General features: G+C 43.4%; 1 protein-coding gene across 1 annotated transcript in view; it reads left to right on the forward strand.

Annotated features, from left to right (window-relative positions):
- The window catches only part of TUBGCP2 (tubulin gamma complex component 2), a 257,023-nt gene that overhangs the window by 46,627 nt on the left and 187,431 nt on the right, over positions 1-22,965 (forward strand). The window contains exon 8 of the mRNA XM_085608073.1: positions 7,612-7,801. Coding sequence (XP_085464199.1) covers positions 7,612-7,801 — 190 coding nt within the window. The remainder of the gene's footprint in view (positions 1-7,611; positions 7,802-22,965) is intronic.

Here is a 22,965-nt window from a genome sequence, read left to right on the forward strand (position 1 = left end):
GAGTTACATAAGAGGCGTATCTCATTTAGTCACTTAACTGTTGTCATACAAAATTATTCATGTCATAATCAAAAGGTTCTTCCTGGCATAAAAACACTCTATAAAAAACTCTACATTCTCACACATATCTCAGTAGTTGACACTTCTTGCTTCATTGCTATAGCTGGGAGTGGTGCAAATCCAGAAGTAAGGGATTGGAGGAAGTTAACTTTACTTTTATGTTTCTCAGATATCTCCCTGGCTACCTGGCAATCCAAGCTTCATTTTGGCCAGGAGGACATTATGTTTCTCCACTTCATTCTATGACTTTATGTTTTCCAGTTCAAAACCGACCGTTTTGAAGTGGCATATTTTGGCAAATATTTTCTGTGCATCTGTGATGGGCACCAATTTGAGCAGTTTCAGTTTAATTATCACTATGGAAAAACGATGAACATGCTTTCTCAAGTGTGATACTGCTACTTTCACATATATTGGCTACTCTTAAAATACTATTGGTAGTTGTTGATCCAGCAGTTTTTTGCTCACATTCTCGGAGTGCAGCCCAAGCCTCTGGGAAACACTTTTAATTATAGATTGTTATTCTTCCTGGTGTACATTATTGTGTGATATACACACACGTACACACTCGGTATTAGTACAGTGCCATATTTGGAAGCATATTTTGGGAATTAGCATGTTTAGACTAAAATACCTATATATTTGTTATACTTTTTGCTGTGCCATTCTGCAAAGCTCAGGCAGTTTCTGTTTTAAGTTTTTCAAAATTTGTAGTTCTTAAAAGATTACTCTATAACATTTATTTGCTTACTTTCTGTTTTAACTTACCATATAGAATACATTTTGACACTCCACATAACTTTGTGCAAAATGAAAGTGGCCCTGCCGTTCTATGAAAGACATGAAAGCAGGAGTTTTTGACATATCATGTAGCAATTGAACAAACAAAATACCAGTGGATCAAAGGAAATGTATACTTTCACACTGCCTGGTTCCAAAGGTCAAGAAATTGTGTGAACATTGTCCAGTGGTGTTCTAGGGGAGCGAGTAGTTGATTGAAATAATTTTGATGAAGCACTGGTTATTCGAACAATACTTTAAGCCATGCACTACTGTTACCTTTTGACTTGTATCAGAAGGAAAGTGAAAGCTTTGCAGAATTTTTAACTATTTCAAGAAGTCTAGCTTATACCTGTAATTTCACAACAAGATTAGACAATGTCCTGCTGGACCAACTCGGTGTGAATACTACTAGCAAGAGAATTCAGTAAGTGATGAAGTAATAACCGCTGCTAAGATCGTAGAGCAATCTATCTTGTGGGTTTATGATGTGAAGGAAACTAGAGATGTTAAGGGTGCAGAGGACTTTTTTTGTTAATAGCATGGGTAGAAGAATAGAGCTTCCCAACGAGGACAAGAGTGATTCTGAGTACTTCTGTTACCATTATGGTAATCGGACTCATTTAGCCTCATAATGGTTGTCCAGTTCAAGGCAAATAATGTAAGGCATGTAGTATAAAGGAACAATTTGCTAAGATAAACATGGATTGTAGGAAGAGCTCCAGATCAGCTCAATTTAGTCATACTACGCCTAGAGGGGATGCAGACATTAACTACGGTATGAAGGATATTATTTCTCCATAGAATGAACAAGATTACTGATGGGGAAGATGTGACTCCGATGTGTTCTTTGAAAGTGTGAGCTATGGAGCTCCATGTAATGGTGAATTTGTGTTCACTGTTACTATCATCACCAAAGAAAGGTTCAATTAGGTTTTCTGGGACACAAAATAAAAAGAGCAATCGATCGAGAGATCAGAAGAGTAACAGTATATTTGACAGTTTTTAATTATTTATATTGTGGTGGTTATACAACCTCTTCCTGGTCTTTATTGTTACAAGTGAATGACGTTTGGATGGCCAATGCTGGGTTCTGCCACCAGAGAATCATGATACATATTTTTTTGGGGGATAAACAATTTTATTGGTTTTAAACAGGAACTACCAGTAGCAGTCAAATACAGTACATCACAATAGTCAGTTGGTATTGTCATTTACATACACAGGGAATTGAGTTTACGTTACCCAGTCTCCCAGATCCCACATAGTGCACACAATTCAAGGAGATACGTTCAATCTAGTTACATCATTTTAAAGATAAAAAAATGGTTAGTTGAAAGTTTCCAAGATGCTATTATAATCTTTACCATGCATATGTATTCTCTTTTTACGATATCCAGTTGGGGGAGGAGCCAAGATGGCCTCTTGAGCAGACGCAAACTCTCGCTGTTCCAGCAGGGCCTCACACCTCCCCCCAGCCCTCAATCACTTGCCTCCATCCGTTGAAGGGCATAACAGTACCCAGATCACCTAAAGTCCAGGACAGAGGGACGGCGGCTTGCTGCAAGCCCCTCCCTGCGGATGGTTGAGATGGTGGTACTGGCAATGGGACCAATGGTCGACACCACCGAGGGAGGAGGCGGAGCCGACAGGAGCCGAGTGAGGAGGTGAGTGGCCCACTCGGAGACTCTGCCGATAATAGACTGACGGGCGGCGGAACTGGTGTTGCAGGGTGAGGATCGTTTGGGAGGTGAGAGGACTGCTGTTAAGCTGGACCACAACAGGCCAGGGATGCAGTCATCGAGGAAGGGCAGATTGCCTCCTGGTCTAGCACTGTTGAGGCTGGTAGTGGATCCCTCTTCTCCTTATCTCACACCCTGGGTAAACAGTGATTGCTGGGCAGCCTGAGTAGCTACCTCTACGGGTAATGGACAGGAACAGAATTACATTATTGAGTGAAGGGAGCTTCTCTGCTCATGAACAGTATGAGGCCAGCTGTTAGCAGAGGGGATGCATTGAGGTGCCCCCGCATGGTGTGAGTAATTTTACAACAATACCCAGTAGGAGTGAGTGAAGTATTTATGTAGACAGAACAAGGACATATAAGCCCTCCCACCCGCCACAAGTGTCGCCTGACCCAATGCTTCCAAAATCAAAGAGCGACTTAGGTTAGCATACTAAAAATAAACATACCTTTCAGGAGGTGTTGCTAAAAATGGCACAGGGTCCAGGAGTTAAAACTGTTGATGCTGGATGGCATCAGAGCAATAACTCTGAAAATAGATGGGGTGAAGATCATGGTTGCCTTTCTACGGCAAGAAATTGACAAAAAATAAAAGACCATATGAAGGAAGTCGAGACCAGGGTAGGCGTTACTAAAGATACACTAATTGGCGAGTATGTCCCAAGTGTATCAGGAAAGGTACCTGAATTGGCATGATTCCCCAGCGGAGGACTTGGAGGACAGATCCAGGTGCAATAATGTCTGTATTTTGGGCCTACTGGAGGGAAAGGAGACTCAACCAATGGAAGCATTCTTGACATCCCTGCTACCCAACCTTCTGAAATCCCTGGAGGGATCAGAGGAGATCCAAATCGACAGAGCACCAGGAAGTAAAGCACCGCCGGGACCTGTCCCCGAATGATAATGGCAAGAGTGCAATAATACCAAGATAAGACTCCTATTAGCAGCAGCCAATCAACAGAGAATTATTGAATATAATAGAATCAGGATAGCATTCTTTACTGATTATGGCGCTGCCACTCTGAAACAGAGAAATTTGTTTGTTGAGGTGAAATGCAGAATGAGCGAGTGAAACTTGTCCTACGCTTTGGTACCTCTGGCATATTGGAGGATGATGAATGTGCAAAGGTTAACAACACTTTTTTGATAAGGTGGAGGAAGCCATGCTGTTGGTTGAAAGCTTATAAGGGGAGGCATATTGTATTTGTTTTTAGCTTGACTACTTGGGTGTTCGACAAGGTTTGTCAATCGAGAGCCACGATATAGTGCAATGAGCCAAAGGGGGGCACTTTACAGTAGTATCTAGAATGGATGTGGCGAATGCGGTGTGAAATGCAGCACGTACACAGTTTTTTCTATTGTCGATATTCCTCTCTATTAGGTTGTAGTGGTGTTGTTACCAGGGTGATTCCCAACAGGGAGACTGGAAGGATCCGCACATTGGTGGGGAATTGTTAGACCTGTCAGCCTAACGGTGGTGGTCTCCCAATTTTTTTTCCTTCAACCCTCCTATTTTGCTGAACTCGTTTTTTGTTGGCCTTGGGGCTCTGTGCACTTTACCACTGCTAACCTGTGCTAAAGTGCTTGTGCTCACTTCCTAAAACATGATAAAATTGGCATACACCTAATTGGTATATTTAAATACTTGAAGTTAAAGCCTACAAGTTCCTTGTAAATTTATATACCATATGCCTAGTGTGGGTAAATTAAATGCTACTAGTTGGCCTACAGCATTAATTGTGCAACCACCCATTCAGATAGCCCTTTCAAACATGTCCTCGGCCTGCCATTGCAACCTGTTGGCAATTATAAATTAACAATTAGACTTGGCAAAATAACCCTCTTGCCAAGCCTTAAACTCCATTTTTTACGAATAAATCACCCCCAAAGTAGGCCCTAGACAGCCCATATGGCAGGGTGCCTTGTATCTAAAAAGTTAGACATGTACCTTTAATTTGTATATGTCCGAGAAGTGAAACACTTAACAAATTAGTTTTTCACTACAGTGAGGCCTAGCTCTTCCATAGGATAATATTGAGTTACCTTATTACATGTAATAAGTGATAACTTTTTATTGGTAGCATGTAGGAAAGTCATGTTTGGTGTCAGAGAAAATATAATTTAAAATCCTCTTCAATGGTAAAGTTTGAGGATTTTCAGCCACAATTTTGAAAATGCTACTTTGAGAAAGTTGCAAAAAGAACAATTGATGGACAGAATGCAGAACAATGTCATACATTCACTCCAGAACAGAAATCTGGGCCTAAATCCATTGTTTTTTTTGCTCCCCATGCCATTCCAGTTTGAACCCAGCCATATGCAAATCAGTCTTGACCCTGCGCCCAATGGGAACAGTTCAGCCCGAACTGCCAGGCCAGGTCCTCCCTGGACTGGAAACAAGCATCCTAGGACCAGTTTCGGGGTTTCATCCCTCATCAGCCAGGATAGCTTGACTCCAGTGGCATGGAGAGCACGGGACCCACGTCTGGGCATACCCATCCCACTCGGGGTGACAAATGCAAAAAGAACAATTCATGGACAGAATGACGACCAATGTCATACATTCACCCCAGTACAGATATCTGGGCCTAAATCCATTGTTTTTTTGCTCCCCAAACCATTCCAGTTTTAACCCAGCCATATCCAAATCAGTCTTGACCCTGCGCCCCATGGGAACAGTCCAGCCCGAACTGCCAGGCCCACCCTGGACTGGAAACAAGCATCCTAGGACCGGATTCGGTCCATCAACTGTGTGTCTTTTACTTTTAGAAAGTTGGCATTTTTCTGTCCTAACCATTTGGTGTCTGCAGTCTGATCCTGGGTCACATTAGTGGATGTAGTTGGCAGTGGGCGTTTTCTATACTCCTCCCAGACAGCCACACAACAGAGGGATTAGGTGTGCCTGGAATGGCCATCTCAAAAAGGATGAGGAAGACAGAACTGAGCACAGCCCTGCTTGCACAAAAATAGGCTGTGCGTTTGTCTCACACACAGAACTTCACAGTAGCCTTTTGTGCCTGCAGACAGACTGGGACTAGGGTAGGTAGTAGGATATTCCAAACACTGCTGAATGCGGAAACCTCCAGAAACTTCTCCTACTTCAAAGGAAGCACCAGGTAAAAAAATATGACCCTCAGACTCACTCTTCATTTCCCTTTCTGGACCTGCGGAAGGACTCTCAGAGAACTGCCTGTTGCTGTGGCCTGCTGTGTACGTCAGAAGACTGCTTTGCTGCACCAAGAAGGACTACTCTGCTGCCTGAAGACGGCCCTAAGCCCCCCAAAATCTGTCCTGCTGCTTGTGCCCTGCACTTCCCCTTGAACCCAGAATTATCAGAGGGACTCCAAGAGCTAGTTGGCTGGCCTCCTGATTAAAGTCTCAAGGATAGAAAGGGCACCAACCATCTTGAACCCGCATCTGGGCCAGGCCTTAGTGAGTCCTAACCCAACAAGGTGTGCCTCTCCAGACCTGGACCCTTGAAAGTGGCGCTAAAGGTGCCTCGATAGCCCAAATTTAAAACTTGGGACTTAAATAATTTTTGACCAAAAAGGGCTCAGAAGACCGAGAGGAGACCGTAGCCTACCTGCTTGTTGATCCGCGCAATGTTTATCGCCAGTCAGTCTGACTTAGCGGCAGCTCCTGTTACCTTCCTCTCCGCAGCAGCAAATCCTGCTCAGTGGCTCCTCCCAGAAGAAGTATCCTTCTCAGGAGCCCTTATCGGCTACAGTCTACAACTTTGCCCCGCTGAAGATCTTTGTCTTCCAAGAAAGTGACTAAGTCCGAACTAAGGATTTTTCCCCTCGGCTTCTTCCAGCAGCTCCCCGACGACAGCTCCTCCTCCTCTGTCACCCCCCAGCTGCCTTGCCACACTGACCTTTACATTCTCAGACATTTTTTTTTGTACAAAATTTCTTCTAAGTCTGAAGGGAAGCGGGGTTCGAGCCTAATCCACTTTCTGTATCTGACCTGCGCTCCATCGCAGTCGGCCATAACTTTCGACAAGTGGGCTTGATAAACATTGGTGTTTCTGGTGAGGGATAATGGGTTATTAGGATTCTAATGGAGCTGCTGGAATATTACCGTCTTTTAGACAAACGGTGAGTAGTATTAAGATTTTACTTGGTTAGGGGACGTGAGTTTATATTTAGCCTAAGTGATAAGGGGAACATTCTGTCTGTGTTAGGAGGTAAGCGGTGCTGGAGGTCTGGGTAAACATGAAGGATACATGCTGAGAGTCCAGGTAAGTGGGCAGGATATATCATGTGTTAGATGAAGAGTGAACCTCCGAATAATGGATTGATCCTTCTCAAGAGCAGTTGTCCCTCCACCCTAACAGTAAAGATCATTACCCCCACACACTGCATCTGGCTTTCTCCGAGTACCAACTCCCAGCTGTAAAAATGGCCTTATCCCCTGCAAGCAATATCCCTCTATCACCAGCAGACCGGATCATGACCTACCCCTTGCACTTTAAATGAGCCCCTGCTGTTGTCAGTGAGCTATTCTGTGTATGCCATAACACACTTTCCAATTCTGTGAAAGCTTTCCACCATGTATAGGGATGGCATCAAAAGTAGTTGTGTGGAAAGCAACATTCTATTTATTCTCCTCCCTATCCCAAATTATAAGGCAGACTATTTAAATTATCTGTAAAAAAAAATCTGAGATTTCAAATGTGTTCAAAGTATACAGTCTCCTTGTGCACCTTTTATTTTCGAATGGGCAGAGGGCCTACTTGGTAGTCTTTGTTCTTTTCCTACAATTATCATTAGGATAGTGTTCAAACTGGGACTGCCTCATTTCAACCCCCAAAGAGGTGTATTATCTAAATTTCACACGTTTAAACATCCACGTTCAGACTATCAATGGCTCAGAATAACCCATGAAATATTGTTTTATCTTCAGAATAGCTATCAATATAAAACTCCCCTTTGATGTATGTTATGCTAACAGATTTTCTGTTGCTAAATTGGGATTTACATACATTGGGAGCTTTAAAAATATTAATGATTATTTTTGTCTTGCAGCCAGTTCTCTGGACAAAGGAGCGTGCATGGGAGGTTCCACGCTCAGCCTCCTGCATGACCGCACATTTGGTTACACTGGGGATAGCCAGGCCCAAGAACTCTGCTTGTACCTTACCAAGGCAGCTAGTGTCCCCTACTTCGAGATCCTGGAGAAGTGGGTCTACCGCGGGGTGATTGTGGACCCATACAGGTGAGACTTGTGCTAGGAATGGAATAGACATTGTATAATGCAAAGATAGGACAAAACATGGAAAATTAAGGCAGAGGAGATGCAGCATTGTACCTGAAGCTGGAGAAGGACAAAGCAAAGGTGATGGGCAGTGTTCAATTTGCAAAATAAAAGTACCAGTGCCCGAAGTGCTGCTCAAAGGTGCACGGCTGCCGCTATTAAATGCTGTGCACCAAATTCTATGGCTGTGTAGCCCTGAATCCACCTCAGGCCTCTTTTCCGTCTTTCCCCTTTGTTTCTTTTTTCCCTCTCTTGCGATCGGGAAATGTCTGATGGGGATTAATAAGTGCCGGTCCCCAAAAATGAGTGCCGGTGGCACCTCACTGGCAACCACCGGCTCAAATTACACACTGGTAATGGGAGAGAAGGATAATGTGTACAAGATAAAGGAAAAAAGTACGAAGTCTATAATCTATTTTATTTGTAGGGTGCACAGGTTTTTCATAGCTGATACTTCTTTAGCTTCTATAGCAGTAACATGGTTATTAATGGTTGAACTGTGCCGCAGGATTTACATATTCCAGGGAGAACGCTTATAAGAAGATTGTATGCCTTTAAATCGACTACCTGTACTTTTCCATATCTTTTCTTTTCCATATCTTTACTTTGTCCTAATTTCTTCCGTCTATCTATAACAGAATAGCTGTTTAATTTGATCCCTTTCCTTCGTCATACCTTCAGTTCGTCCCCATCCCTAACACAACACTATACCAAAATAATAACCATTTCCTTAGTTCTACTTTTAATTTAGATTCAGTACGTTAGATTTCATTAATATAAACCCATACGATAACTCTATATTGAAGTAAATTACAGATTGCATTTAATAAAATAATAACTTACCAAATTCTTTACAATCCTCAGGCTGATAGCTCTGATAAAAATGATCATCTTGTCAATCTTACATTTTTATTTCTCAGCTGCCAATTGTGTTTTTTACATATCTTTCTTCCAAAAACTAGAATCTATGATTTCTTTGTTTTCATGGCTAGATTAAACTCCAAAAATTGCGCTTGAGGTCCTACATGACTCTATTGAGCAGATAGGTTTAGCTGTACTGAATTTTAAAATGTACTATTTTACTTTCTTTGCTCAGTGAAGATTTAAAAAAGGACATCAATTCACTATTTACTATGATAATGAATGGATGTATATTAGGGTGCAGGATATATCAAAGACACCTAAAAAGGTGTGATACAAGGTGCTAAATTGTTTTATAATTAGATTAACACACTTTTTTTTAACCTTTCAAGATAACCAGAGCTAAATGCTGCAACTAAACTTACAAATCTGGTGGCACAAAATCTTCTAGATTTCGATCAGGCAATAATAACCAGATAGGAATTTAATAGGAACCTTAAGGTCTCAGATGTTTTACCTAATAATGCATGGAAACCATGAGATGAGCTAGCTGGATCAATTCGTAATAATACAAAAATTAATGCAATGCTCCTATAATGAAATCTATGCCTTTCTTATAAAGATTTCTCCATCATCAATATATAAAGAAGAGGAATTAGTATATAAATATTTTGAGAATCCTTTGTATGTTAAAGTAGGGCGCTGAAAGGGCGTGCTGACTGGTGCTAACCTCTAATATATTCGATTAAATCTCAGAAGGATGGCTAAGAGAAGAAGAGCTAAACATCTCCGTAACAATGTGGAGAAAATTTAATGAGCTACATTTTTCAGCGCTTGAAGACACTAATTATCGTAAGCTGCTAAAGCGCTAATATATTATGCCCCAAACCCCTATGCAAGATGTTTCCAAGTAACTTAACCTCATGCTTTAGATGCAGAAGGACGAGCAAAGCTAATTAGTTTCATAGGATCTGGACTTCTTATAAACTAAATAACCTTTGGAACTCGATTTTTGAGTGTCTTGGCAAAAATGTTTTTTGTACAAATGGTGCGCAATCCATGTATTCTTCTGATTGGTAATTTCCCTTTACAAGGACCAGCGCAGTGGTTTCAAAAATGTATTTATATTGCGATGATAGTAGCTCGATCTTTAATTTTGCAGCTTAGGAAAACGATAGTGTTCTCCACCTTTGAGGATGAATCATATACAAAACGAATCCTGCTCCATTTAGAGATGTGGTCGGCGGTCCAGACCGCAGTATTAAAGTGCGACCTCCGGCCGTAGCACAAGCTCCCATAGAGAAGTGGGAGATTCTGATAATCCCTGCACTGCGTGGCAGGCACCTCAAGGTGTCTGCCACACGGTGCAGTGATTAGCATGGGGGCACCACAGATGCTGCCTCGGTCCCCAACCAGAGGCCTTGGAGGAATGGGGGCCCTACTATGGTCCCCAAAGTCGCTTTCCAACAGGCTTGCCATGTTGGAGAGCCCGACATGGAAAGCCTTTCAGAAACCGACATCTGGCATTGTAATGCGGCGGTCGTGGTCGAAAATGAAACTTACGATGTGAGTCAGAAAGCCTCCGCCCTGCGGACAGAGGCATTCAAATTCACATCGTAAACCGGCCCATAGTTTTCAACTCTATCTGGCTTATAATTTATAGCTGATACAAGGTAATCAATACCTGGTTTGTCAGTTGCAGTCCGTGCATGTCTAATTGCCTTTAGTGATCATAACCCATCCCAAGAGGAGATTATAACCTGTTTTGCTGTAATATTTAAAGACTATAGGAGGCATAAATACAGTCCACAGTACTTTTAGATGGCTAACACAAGATTTGGCCAGTGCCTCTACCAGGGAAATTAATATTTACAGTAAGCAGAGAACCTCTGGTGTCTAAATTCAGGGGCTGTTTTTTTGCACGCACTCGATTATTCATGCTCTAGCTGCATACTCAGAAAATCTATTTGTTCCCACATGCAGTAATCGTGTATATAGAATTGCTGCTGTTAAGGCAAGACCTTCATCAAGGTGCATCAGAATCTAAGCATAGTCTGTATATTTGCGAAATTGCAGACCAAAAGATGCAATCAGGGAGATTAAAAGACCGTGATAGACATTCCAAGGTACTCCAGACAGAACAAATACTTGGGGAATTTGACTAAAGTATGTGCTGGGCAAAGCAATCACTGGGAGTTGACCTGTTAAGAGATGTAGAATCAGTGAATAATCTAAGGTGTTGAATGCCTCAGCCAACTTGAGCAGAGCTAAGGCACTGACATTATTACCATGAGTATCAAGCCATATATTTTAGGTATTGGTTTATATTGCAAACTCAAGAGACCTACCCCTACCTTGGCACTGTCATGCAAAAGTCACAGGACCCGGTTGATTAGCAGAACAACACTTCATTAAAACTTTCTGGAAGAACAAAAGAGAATGAATGAATGAGAAAACTTATAAAGTGCACGGCTACTCCGAAGAGTGTCCCGGTGCTAGAGGAAGGAGCAAATAGTACGCACCCAATAACCAAGACCTTACTGCTCAACAGAAAAAAGACAGGTTTTTAGTTTTCTATGAAATGTGGTCTCAAGGGGGATCAGACGCAGTTTGCGTGGTACTTATGCCAAGCTTTGGCAGCGCGATAAAAAAAGGCTTAGCTGCCTCTACGAACACGCTTAAAGTGAGGAATAGTCAGCATCGAAGCAGAAGCTGAACATAGCATTCTGGAGGGGAGGTAAAGAACTAATCTCTTTGCCAGATATCCAGGACCGGACAGAAACACTGCCCTGTGGACCAATACCAGGGCTATAAAATCTGTTTCCTGATGGGTAGCCAACGGATAAATTTCAAAACCAGCAAAATAGAAGAACGCCCAGGCAGATGCAAAATGAGCCTAGCAGCGGCATTTTGGGCCACCCACAGACGGTTCACCCAAGCCTCCTCCACTCCTAGATAGACCGCATTCACGTAATCTAAGAGCGAAGTAATCATCACATGGATCCCAGCTCTCGTCAACTCCAGAGGAAGAAGGAAAGAGGAAGAAGGAAAGATATTTCTTCAGTGGGCGAAGCATTGGCCCACCACAACAGAGATCTGTGGCCCCATAGAAAGGGCATGGCCAGCTTCACCCCTATGTTTTTAACCACCAGAGATGGGGAACGCAGGGCGGGAGGAGTGGGGGGACAGAAATCTTCGCACCAGTTTGAAACGTGATCCAAACCACATCATTTCTGTCTTCTACACATTACATTTTAGTTGGCTGCCCTGCATTCATTTTAAAATGGCACGCATGCAATCCGTGAAGGATGCTGCAATTGAGGCATGGGGGCCATCAAAGGCAGTGAGCAGATTGGTATTGTGGCGTAAGGATACATTTTACACCCAAAAGGCTCAACTACAGAAGCCAGAGGCGATGTAAAAACGTTAATGAGGGTAGGTCTTAACTAAGAGCCCTGATTGACTGCCTTTACCTCAGAAGAAAAAGGAGCGAGCCAGACCGATTGCCCATTAGTATCCAGAAAGGACTTACACCAGTCCTACGCAATACTCCCACACCATAATGGACAACCGGTGCAGGAGGATAGAGTGTGGGACGGTGTCGAAAGCATCAGATAGATGTAGAATAGAATAAGGGCCACAGTTTTCTCTCAGGTACACCAACCATTTGATATGGTCAGGAATCTCCAGTACCGCTCATTCCGTGCTGTGGCGGTGAAGAAATCCAAGCTGGTTAGGGTGCAACAGCTTGCCTTGCTCAAGATAACTAGAAAGCTGGGCATTGACCAGTTTTTCTAACATTGTGGTGAAAGACAGAAGTAAAAAGATAGGCCTATAGTTACAGAAGATGTTAGGGTCCAGTGCAGGCTTCTTGAGAAGAGGAACCCATTTAGCCAATTTCCAAGCAGCAGGCATGACCCCCGAGGAAAGAGAAAGGTTAAAAATTGAATCAATCACTGGATTAGTAACATCTACTGCCGCAATTAACTGAGCGGGGGGACAGGCATCCAGAGGGGAGCTTGATTTACATTTCAGACTGGCCTCCCTCTATTGCTCCAGTAAAATAGGCCTAAACTGGGGAAGCCTGCTGCTATGGCTATCGGGTCCCGCAGGGTAGACAGGAGACAGACCCTGCTGAGGAGCAGGCAACTATCTCTGAATATCAGTGATTTTAGTCTCAAAAAACATTGCTAGCCCATTGCACAGATCTTGAGCGGGGACAATGGCCCTATGGCAAGAATCTGGGGAGAGCAGGGTTTTCACAAACTGAAAGATGGAGCGGGAGCTTTGCTCAGCCGAATTGACTTTGTCCGAACAGTACAAACTTTGAGACTGTTTAATAGAGGCATGATATGCTCTGAGAGCAGATTTATAGTTGAATTTACTATCGGGGATAAGTTATTGTGCCAAATTCTTTCAAGCTTTTTGCAAGTTTTATGTTCAGCAGCCAAAGGGGCAGAAAACCAAGGGGCCAGGAGTCTGCCCTTTCTCTTCAGCTCTTGGAGGGGAGCCAGCATATCCACTGTACCCGCTAACCAGATATTAACAACCCCCACATTTTGGTTGACATACTTAGTCAAAAGGGGCAGGTATTTGCAACAAGGTCCACCTAATCCGAGAGTTTCACCTTTTCCCAAGCCCTAAAGATAGTTCGGCCCACAGTCCTGCCCTGCTGGCAGATTTATTTGTCTTCCAATTTGAGACAAGTTCATTGACACCAAAGGCTCAATAAGGATAGATGCCAGCTGGTCTTGCAGGTCATCAATGTGAAGATTAATATCCCCCAACACAGTAAAGTTGGCCCATTGCAATAAATGGGGAGCCAAAACTTCTTCTAAGGATCCAATAAAATCCCCAGCCGGGCCTGGAGAGCGATAAATCATTGCCCCTAAGAAGGAGCTTTGGACAGACAGCAAGAAATGAAAACCTAGGCTCTCTGCCCCGGAGATCTGCAAGCTCAAAAATAGAGCATGTCATAGGATTATTAAAGGCTGTCTATCGCCACATCTCCACACCGTTTCTGTCTTCTGTCACCAACTGAGAGAAAGTTTCTCTACCTTCAAAAGATGAAGTAGGAGTTTGGGCCTCAAAATCAAAAAAACTACTGTCACATCGTGATTCAGAATGGATTGAGGAACCACTGGGATGCATTGATCTCCTGAGACTAATCATCTACTCTGCTGTTGCCATGTGGACCTTCTGTTTTCGTGTTTGTGCCATTCCGTGGAGACACTTGTATATTTAAGTAAGAAATTTAAAATTCACTGACATTCACTGGTAACCAGTGGACGACTTCGGATACAAAGCATGATCCTGATTGAGTAGATCAAAAAGTAAATTGCTGCATTTATGTCAGTCAGTCAAATAGCTTTATTTCGATAACAAGTATCATAAAAGCAATTTCATTCATACAAACCAAGAGTAAAAGGTAAAAATTATCATAAAAACAGTAACAAAAACAAGTATATACATTAGATCCAGGGACAATATACAAAGATTTAATCGTCTTGTCAATAAGATAATAATAATATGCTAATACCCGATCCAAACAATGTAATTTGTATACTTGGTAAGTTTTAAGTGCAATTTAATAAGTGAGTTTGGTTAAAAAGAGAATTAAAAAAAGATACTTCTTATGCAGCTATTTGATATCATTTAAAAAGATAAGAAGATAAGGGAACCAACATATAGTGATAAATTCACATTTCCTTTTTACACCTCCCTACGCAAGAACTTAGATCTAATAAGCCAGATACAACCAAGATACTTTGCCACACCATATACAAAAAGAGCTCTAGGGTCTGATTTCAAGATCCGCAGGGCAGTAATATGAGCTGTGGTGCCCAGTTGTCTGCAAATTGGTTTGAGCCACTTTAATCTGGCCCTTGAGTATGCTGGATATGCAAACATAAGGTGGCCCACGCTCTCTTTTGGTGCCTCACAGCAAGGGCAATCCGCGATTGTCTGGCGCGGAGGACTCCATTTTGCAGTAAGCTCACATACCAGAAGGGAACCGACTCTAAACTGTATGTAGAGTGCCCAATCTCTTGGGGTTTGAATAAAATCTAGGTACGGCTCTAAAAATATATGTTGTTTAAACTGATAAAAATTCATCTGCCATCCTACCTAGATTTGGGTTACTGAGTTCCTGCGTGTCGACCCAAAGCCAGTATGCTTTTTTAAGGTCATCCTTACTGGGTGGGTTCTGACCTTCCCAAGAACTTCTGAATCCCAGTGCGAGCACAAGTTTCTTGACATTATTAAGCCAGCTAACCCTGTGATTGCAGTCCAGACCGATTACTTCCTTGAGTGGGCTAGCGAGTTCAGCAGTTCGTAGCAGCAGAGCCCAATAAAGCAATGGACTTGATCTAGCAATATCTTTAAAGGAGCGTCTTCCTATGTCGCTCATCAAAGGCTTAAGTGGAACATTTCGGGGAAGGCTCACAAGCTCTCTCAAGAACTTATGTTCCGAACTGCAGATCTCTTGCACATTGTTAAACCCCCACAGTTCCGCACCATAAAGGGCAGAACCAACTGCCTTTGCTGCATAAATTGTGAGTGCTGGGGCAACAGGTCTGCTACATGATCGACGATGTTCCCTGCCTATTGCCCCAGCCGCACGCCTGTGGTTTAAAAGCATCTTGTTAATGTGGGTATTCCATTGCATTGTGTCAGAAAGACGAATGCCCAAATAATCAAAAGTACTAACTCTTTCCAGAGGTATTCCATCCGGAGAGAAAATGTGCCTAAAGGGCTTATAGGGTTTGAATGTCATTAGTTTGGTCTTCGTAGGATTAATAATCTGCCCCCTTAAAGAGCGAAAGAGATGGAACCTGTCTAAAAGCTTATGCAGCCTGACCGGGGTCTTAGAAATCAACAAGGTGTCATCAACGAAGAGGAGTGTGGGTACCCTGTCTCCTACCAGGGCCGGGGCGTCGGATGGGATGTCCTGGAGAAACCTAACCACCCCGTTCACATATAGGGAGAACAGGGTGGGCGCCATGACACAGCTCTGGCCTACTCCTCTATTCACTGGGATTCTATCGTTTTTTTGTTCTTGTGGCCCCATCTCACTTAGGTATAATTGCCCTCGTGCAATCGGACAAGCAGATTCAGAATAAACACAGGCATACCCATCTCACCCAAGACTTTCCATAGTTGGTCCCGGGGGACCAGATCGAAGGCAGTCTTTAGATCGATGAAGGCAAGGTAGAGACTGCCTCCACCTATCCCGACTACATTCCAATAGATAAGGAGCAGCCTGGACACCTGATCCATTTTTCCAGTTTTGGTCCTGAAACCCGCCTGATATGGGAAAGAAGGTTCTCATCCTCAGTCCAGGAGTGGATTCTCTGCAGCAATACCCTACCAACTACTTTTTGAATAGCATCAATCAAGCTAATCGGTCAGTCGTTGGCAGGGTCCTCCCTGGCCCCCTTCTTAAAAATAGGCACCACTTCAGCTCCCTTCCACGACTCTGGTATGGGACATCCTTTGGAAATAGAATTAATTAGAAGCATAATGTATTTCGCCCAATCACTAGGGCTCGCACGGAGTAAATCCCCCGGAAAGACCATCCGGTCCAGGAGCTTTTGATGGTACTATTCTTTTGATTGCTCCTTCTACTTCATTTAGGCTAAAATGGTCATCAATGTTAGGGATTGGGCAAAGGGTTGGCTGGACACAAGATCCTCCCTGATGTGTTATCAGTCCCAGCGTATAGATTCCTAAAGTGATCAAACCAGTCTTCACTGGATCTATGGTTGGGAATTAAATCTGGGTCGTTCCTGTTGGCCCCCCCTAACAAGATTCCAGAATAAGTAGGCATTATTTGCTAGACTAGCATCTTTAAAGTTCTGCCAATGTAATGCTGCATTTATGATTCTTTGTCTTCGAATTGGCTGAGCTTACAAAAGGCCACCTTATACCTATTCTTTTGATGTAGCTTGGAATTAATCAAGGCTGCCCCCCTTGCACTTTGTGAATGGTAATGGAAAAGAAGTGTTGTACTCTGTAGTGTTGTACTAACGTAATCCATTTCTATATGACAAAATCAGCTATTTGTGGCTTGAGATTTGTGTCTGCTTCCCAGATAAAGCCAATATTTTTAAAAGGATCTGCAGCACTTGAAGAGCCACCTAAAAGGGTAGAAGGATATGGGCAGAGTGAAGGAGAAGAGTGTATATGGTTTTGGCCCTGGAGAATTACTCCTGTATTAGTGGCATACAGTTTCAAGCACCTGCTCAGAGACAGTTCAGCAGTGTTATTTAAACTTATAGTGACTCCCTCAACTCTGTCTGATGGACTGGCCACTCTTAGAGCTGGGTGACATCTCGATGAGAGTGGGATTTTATCCGTCCTGATGGATCAGTTGGAGCAGAGATCTGTGGAAATATGGATTTTTATGATCAGTTATGTCCCCTATCTTGGACCCCAACGGTTCCATGTATAAATCACAAGTACATGTATGTTCCCTCCAGTTCCAGTTATGAAGACGCAAACACATGTGCGTCCACCGTCAACATGTCCTCTTTCAGATCCGCCATGAATGGGCCGGATATTCTATTCCTAAGTATGAAAGGCCACCGGCTTTATATGGTTCATTTATCCCATTTTACAGTCCAGGCGAGTAGGCCCTGATTCTGCCATTAAGCCTTTTCCTGCCTTCTGCCTCTGAAAGCTCCAGTCTGAGCTCGCATCTGTATCCATGAACTTTGTCCTACTCCCTGCGCGGCTAACGGTGCCTGACTCGACCTATCTGCCTGCCAAAAACTGTATTTCACCTTCAAGATTATCTGCTCTGCTCCGCTCCTCATCCAATGCATTCCTGTCTAGCAGTTTAAGTAAACATTCCTCTAGCTACCGTGTAAAAGGGCCCGGCTTCTCTGTCTTTATGCAAGTAATTCATAGCCCTGTTACTATGGAAGATTTCTGCCCTCGCATCTAGTGTAGACACTTAGACGCTTGTACACGCACTAACAGTCAGTATAGTCAGTATAGAATAAGATTCTATCCTAAGAGACCTCTCTTTTTGGATAACATAGTTCTTTAAACATAGGATGTTAGATATGATTTGGGATTAGGTTGACATAACCCCAGACTTCTGTCTCCACATGTAGAGCTAAATGTCAAGTCCCCTTCACCCCCTAGTTGCACGTCAATCACACGCCATGCTGCTGCGCGCGCATCTCTGCCAAGTATTTCTGCTGACATTGCGAAATTCTTTCATGGTGCCACCCATTTGTGACATCATACCTAAATGACGTTCTTTAGTTACGCCTAGTTACACCCATTTTAGTTACGCATGTATGTTTTATCTTTGTTATCAACTGTTACGCCTCCTGCATCTGTTTTCACTATAATGCCTCTGTATAAAAATGATTACTTGTCAATAAAGTTGGTCTTTCACTTCCTGAACCTTCGTGGTGACGGAATATGGAGTCCTCAATTCGACTTGATTTTGGAATAAAGCCCGTTCCGAACCTCTAATACCACGGATTCTGCCTCTTATTTTACTGAGCTATTATTATAGATTTTCCGCATCAAATTAAGTACCGGTAATTAAATTATTTACCACATAAATGGCGCCCGAACAGGGACACTTTCTCATCTCACGCGCCGGAGGTGCGTTGCAGGCCCGGTCTCCTGCCACAGCTGGACGGACAACAACGCGTACCCACAGGATTTCCTGTATCTCCCTCCTGCCGAGCGGGGGTAACTGAGGCTGCGATCAACACCCAGACGAGGCGGTGAGAAGTGCGAAGTATCCCGACCAGAGCCTAGCTGAGAGAGCAAGATCCGAGGTATACAGAGGCCCACCAGGTTCCGAAGTTCCGAAGTTTCGAGTCGAGTCCAGTCCGGTCCGAGTCCAGTTCAGTTCAGTTCCGAGGCCTTCCGTTCCGAGCTACCCGGTGAGTACCATTGTCGGGGAGGCGTTCTGACGTGCACATAGGTTGTGCCGGTCAAGACGGGTTTGGGTACACAAATCCGGTCTGCACTGTTTCAGCAGTGTATCTGTACTGTTTAGCAGTATATCAAGTATGTCTAGTATATAATTCAGAATTACCTAGTTAGTGCCGAGTATTATGCTTAGTGACTAGTTCCCTAAATGGCCATCATTGTTGTTCATTAAATGTTAAATGTTAAGATGTTTTAAATACGTTCTGCATATTGTGGTGTGAATGACTGTTCATTATTGTGTTTTGTTGTATTAAACGTGTTCAGAATTAGGTATCAGATCAGTTCTCAATATGCCGCTCTTTTCGAAATTAAGACAGATCAAAACTAGAAAAGGGGTACTCGAAGAAGCTGTTCCCATTCCTCCTAGGGACACTCCAGGGTACTTCATGTATCATAAACATGGCCTAGACGCCATATTATTTCTTGATTTATGGGCAGACTACACCAAGGAATTACCAGAAAGTCAGAGGTGGCCCGCAGCTGGGACCTGGGATGCAGATTGCATCATGAAAGTAGAGGAAGAATTATGGAAAAAGAAAGCTAGACAATCACAGAAAGATGCCATTGAATTATGGCGTAAAGAATCATATAGACGTACAGAAAAAGCACTTAGACAGGATCAGAACAAACAAGGAGCCCCGCAGCATGCACAGTCCATGCCGGCTCCGCAACAGTCTATGCCAGCTCCACCACCGCAGCCTATTGCTGCCACACAGACAACGACACAACAGATGTACCAGACCGCACAGTATGACTATCCTGATTATCAACGATACTCATGAAACAGCCTAGAGAGGGAAGTTGGCTTACCCCTTATTGAGGTCCCTGTAGATCAAGAAGGACCTTATGTACACAGTGAATTATTAGGCCAAGACAGAAAATTTTTACTTGATACAGGGGCAAGCCGAACAACAATAAAACGTAGTGAAGTTCCAGGGGCACCCCTCTCAGGCTCACAGAATATTTCCCTTGGTTTTTCAGGAAAACCTATCATTAACGAAGTATCACAGCCTCTTCCACTTACGATTGGTCCTTTGACACGAACTACAGATTTATTGCTTACTAAATCATGTCCAGAAAACCTGTTAGGTATAAAAACATTGAAAGCTCTAGGAGCTATAATATGTTGTTCTCCGGAAGGAGTAAGATTGTTTTTAAGTGATTTCAAAGGGCACTACGTGTCCCGAGACATGGATCACCGACTGCAGACTTTACCCGCACATTTATGGGCACAAGGCCCTACAGATGTTGGTTGCATGAACATTACACCATATCGAGTCACACTAAAGACAGGAGTGGTACTACCACGAATGCGACAATACAAGTTACCCCCAGATGCTGTAGTGGCTTTACTGCAAATCATTGACGAGCTTATTACCCAAGGAGTGGTTGTGGAAACTGACTCCAATGTATGTAATTCCCCGATAATTCCGATTCTTAAACGAACTGATCCAAAAGCCCCGCCAGTATATCGATTGGTTATTGATCTGCGCGAATTAAATAAATGTATTGTACCACAATACCCCGTAGTCCCAGACATTTCTTCATTACTGACAGCCATTGATTCCGAAGCAACATTCTTTACTGTAATTGATCTCAAGAATGCCTTTTTCAGCGTCCCAATAGATCCGGAAAGCCAATACTTGTTCGGATTTAGTTTAAATGGACGAAGCTTTAAATTCACACGCGCACCTCAAGGATTCACAGAAAGCCCCAGCATCTATAGCCAAGCACTGAAACGAGAACTTGACAGTATACACATGCCAGTCAACACTGCCCTGCTTCAATATGTCGACGATCTGCTGATCACCGCTAGAAGCGAACCTGAATGTGAAAAAGCCTCACTGACGGTTTTACAATTTTTGGTCGAAAAGGGGCACAAGGTGTCCCCTTCTAAGCTGCAATTCTGTGTTCAGCGAGTTGTTTACCTTGGTCACTCGCTGTCCAAGGAGGGAAGGCAGCTTACACCCGATCGCATTCAGTTAATTGCTAACATGCCAATACCCAAGACACAAAAGGAGGTGCGGGCTTTTATAGGCCTCACTTCATATTGTAGGCAGTGGATCCCTCAGTATGCATTTCTAGCAAAACCACTCATTCAGTTGACAACACAGGAGGCAGCCACATCGACTGTCCTCCCTTGGACTCAAGAACATACACACGCCTTTGAAAGTTTAAAGAAAGCTTTATGTCAAGCACCTGTTTTAGCAACACCATGTTACAATAAACAGTTTACACTCTTTGTTACAGAACGCGAAGGTACTGCCTTGTCAGTACTCCCACAGGAACAAGCAGGATCACACAAACCATGTGCTTATTTTTCTAGTACATTAGATCCCGTAGCTCAGGCTCTGCCTGCGTGCCTGAAATCAGTGGCAGCGACAGCTTTAGCAATCAGACAAAGCGATGCCATAGTGTTAGGACATCCATTGACAGTACAAGTACCACACGCAGTAGAGGTTCTCTTGAACCGAACGCAAACACAACACTTGACTATAGCAAGACTCACCGGTTACGAATTAACATTGTTTCAGCCACACATAGAAATCAGACGTTGTAGTACATTAAATCCTGCCACACTGTTACCAGTAAACGGAACAGACCCACTAGCACATGATTGTATTGAAGTTATTACTATCACGACGAAACCTAGACAAGACTTGACAGACGTCCCATTGTCAGATCCAGACCTGACGTTGTATGTAGATGGTTCATGTATGAGAACAAGTACAGGAGAGCTAGTGGCCGCGTATGCAGTCACAACAGACACTGAAGTCATTGAAACAAATTGCATAAATACCTTGTCAGCTCAAGCAGCAGAGCTCATCGCTCTGACACAAGCCTGTATTCAAGCTACGAATAAAAAAGTCAACATATACACTGATTCACGTTATGCATTCGGAGTTGTACATGACTTCGGCGTGCTGTGGCGAGAGAGAGGTTATTTAACTTCTCACGGTGCCCACATTCAGCACGGACCCCTCATTCATGCCTTATTAGATGCAATACATCTACCCACTGCAATATCAATTATGAAATGGAAAGCTCATACGAAAGTTACTGATATCATTTCCCAAGGCAATGATCTAGCTGACAGAACAGCTAAACAGACTGCTCAAACTCGCACATCTGAGATGACAAAGACAATAGTTCCGACACCAACACATTGCATGATGGTTAAGGATCCCGCTCTTTATGTAATTGACATACAGACACACGCTACACCAGAAGAAATAAAGAAATGGACTGAATTAGGAGGGATCCAAACCGATCAGGGATGGATGACGAAGGAAAAATCTATATGGTTTCTTCCCGACTCAATGGTCCAAGTTATCATTAATACAATACATAGTCCAGCCCACCTAGGAGAAAAAGCTATGCTAGACAGCATTCAACACATTTGGTTCAACAAAAATTTATGAGCAGCAGCTAAACAAAAAGTTCGTACCTGTATGATCTGTTGTCAGTTTAACCCAGGTAAAAGCATTCCCGTAGAACAGGGTGGATTTCAGCCTCCTGATCATCCTTTTGAAGTCCTCCAGATGGATTATATCCAGATGGAACGATGTCGAGGATTCAAATATGTTCTTGTAGTTGTTTGTGCTCTTTCCCGTTGGACAGAAGCATACCCGGTCTCAGATTACACTGCCCCGACTACTGCCAAACAGTTAGTTCGAGAATTCTTCCCACGGTACGGTTTACCACGTGTTGTCTACTCAGATAACGGCCAGCCGTTCTCATCCGAACTAATGAAACACGTTTCACTTCTGTTAGGCTATCAATGGAGATTTCACTGTGTCCGACACCCCGAGGCAGCAGGTCTCGTGGAACGACATAATCAAACTCTGAAAATTAGATTGTCCAAAATATGTAGAGAGAAAGGTGTCGACTGGGTAGTAGCCTTACCAGTTGCACTCTTTTACATGAGAATGGTAGCACACTCTCGAACAGGGCTATCCCCTTATGAGGTGATCTTCGGTAGACCACCAAATATGTGGGGGACGCCTATACCACGCAAAATAACTGATGTTGACTGTAATATGCTGACAGATTACTTGGCTTCCTTGATGTCTGCACTACAATCTTGTCGTTCACAGGTAGCTGCAGCCTTTCACGACAACACCGAGGTGAAACCCCATGACGTAGTTCCCGGGGACCTGGTGTTAGTGAGGAATTTTGACCGGAAGACTCAGCTGGATCCTAGGTGGAAATCGCCTCAACTAGTACTGCTCACCACGAGGACAGCCGTGAAGATCGAAGGTCGCAAAGGCTGGTTACATTCGAGTCATATCAAGAAATTTCAT

This window comes from Triturus cristatus, chromosome 1_2 (genome assembly GCF_964204655.1).
Source record: "Triturus cristatus chromosome 1_2, aTriCri1.1, whole genome shotgun sequence".
In the NCBI taxonomy this organism is placed as follows: Eukaryota; Metazoa; Chordata; class Amphibia; order Caudata; family Salamandridae; genus Triturus; species Triturus cristatus.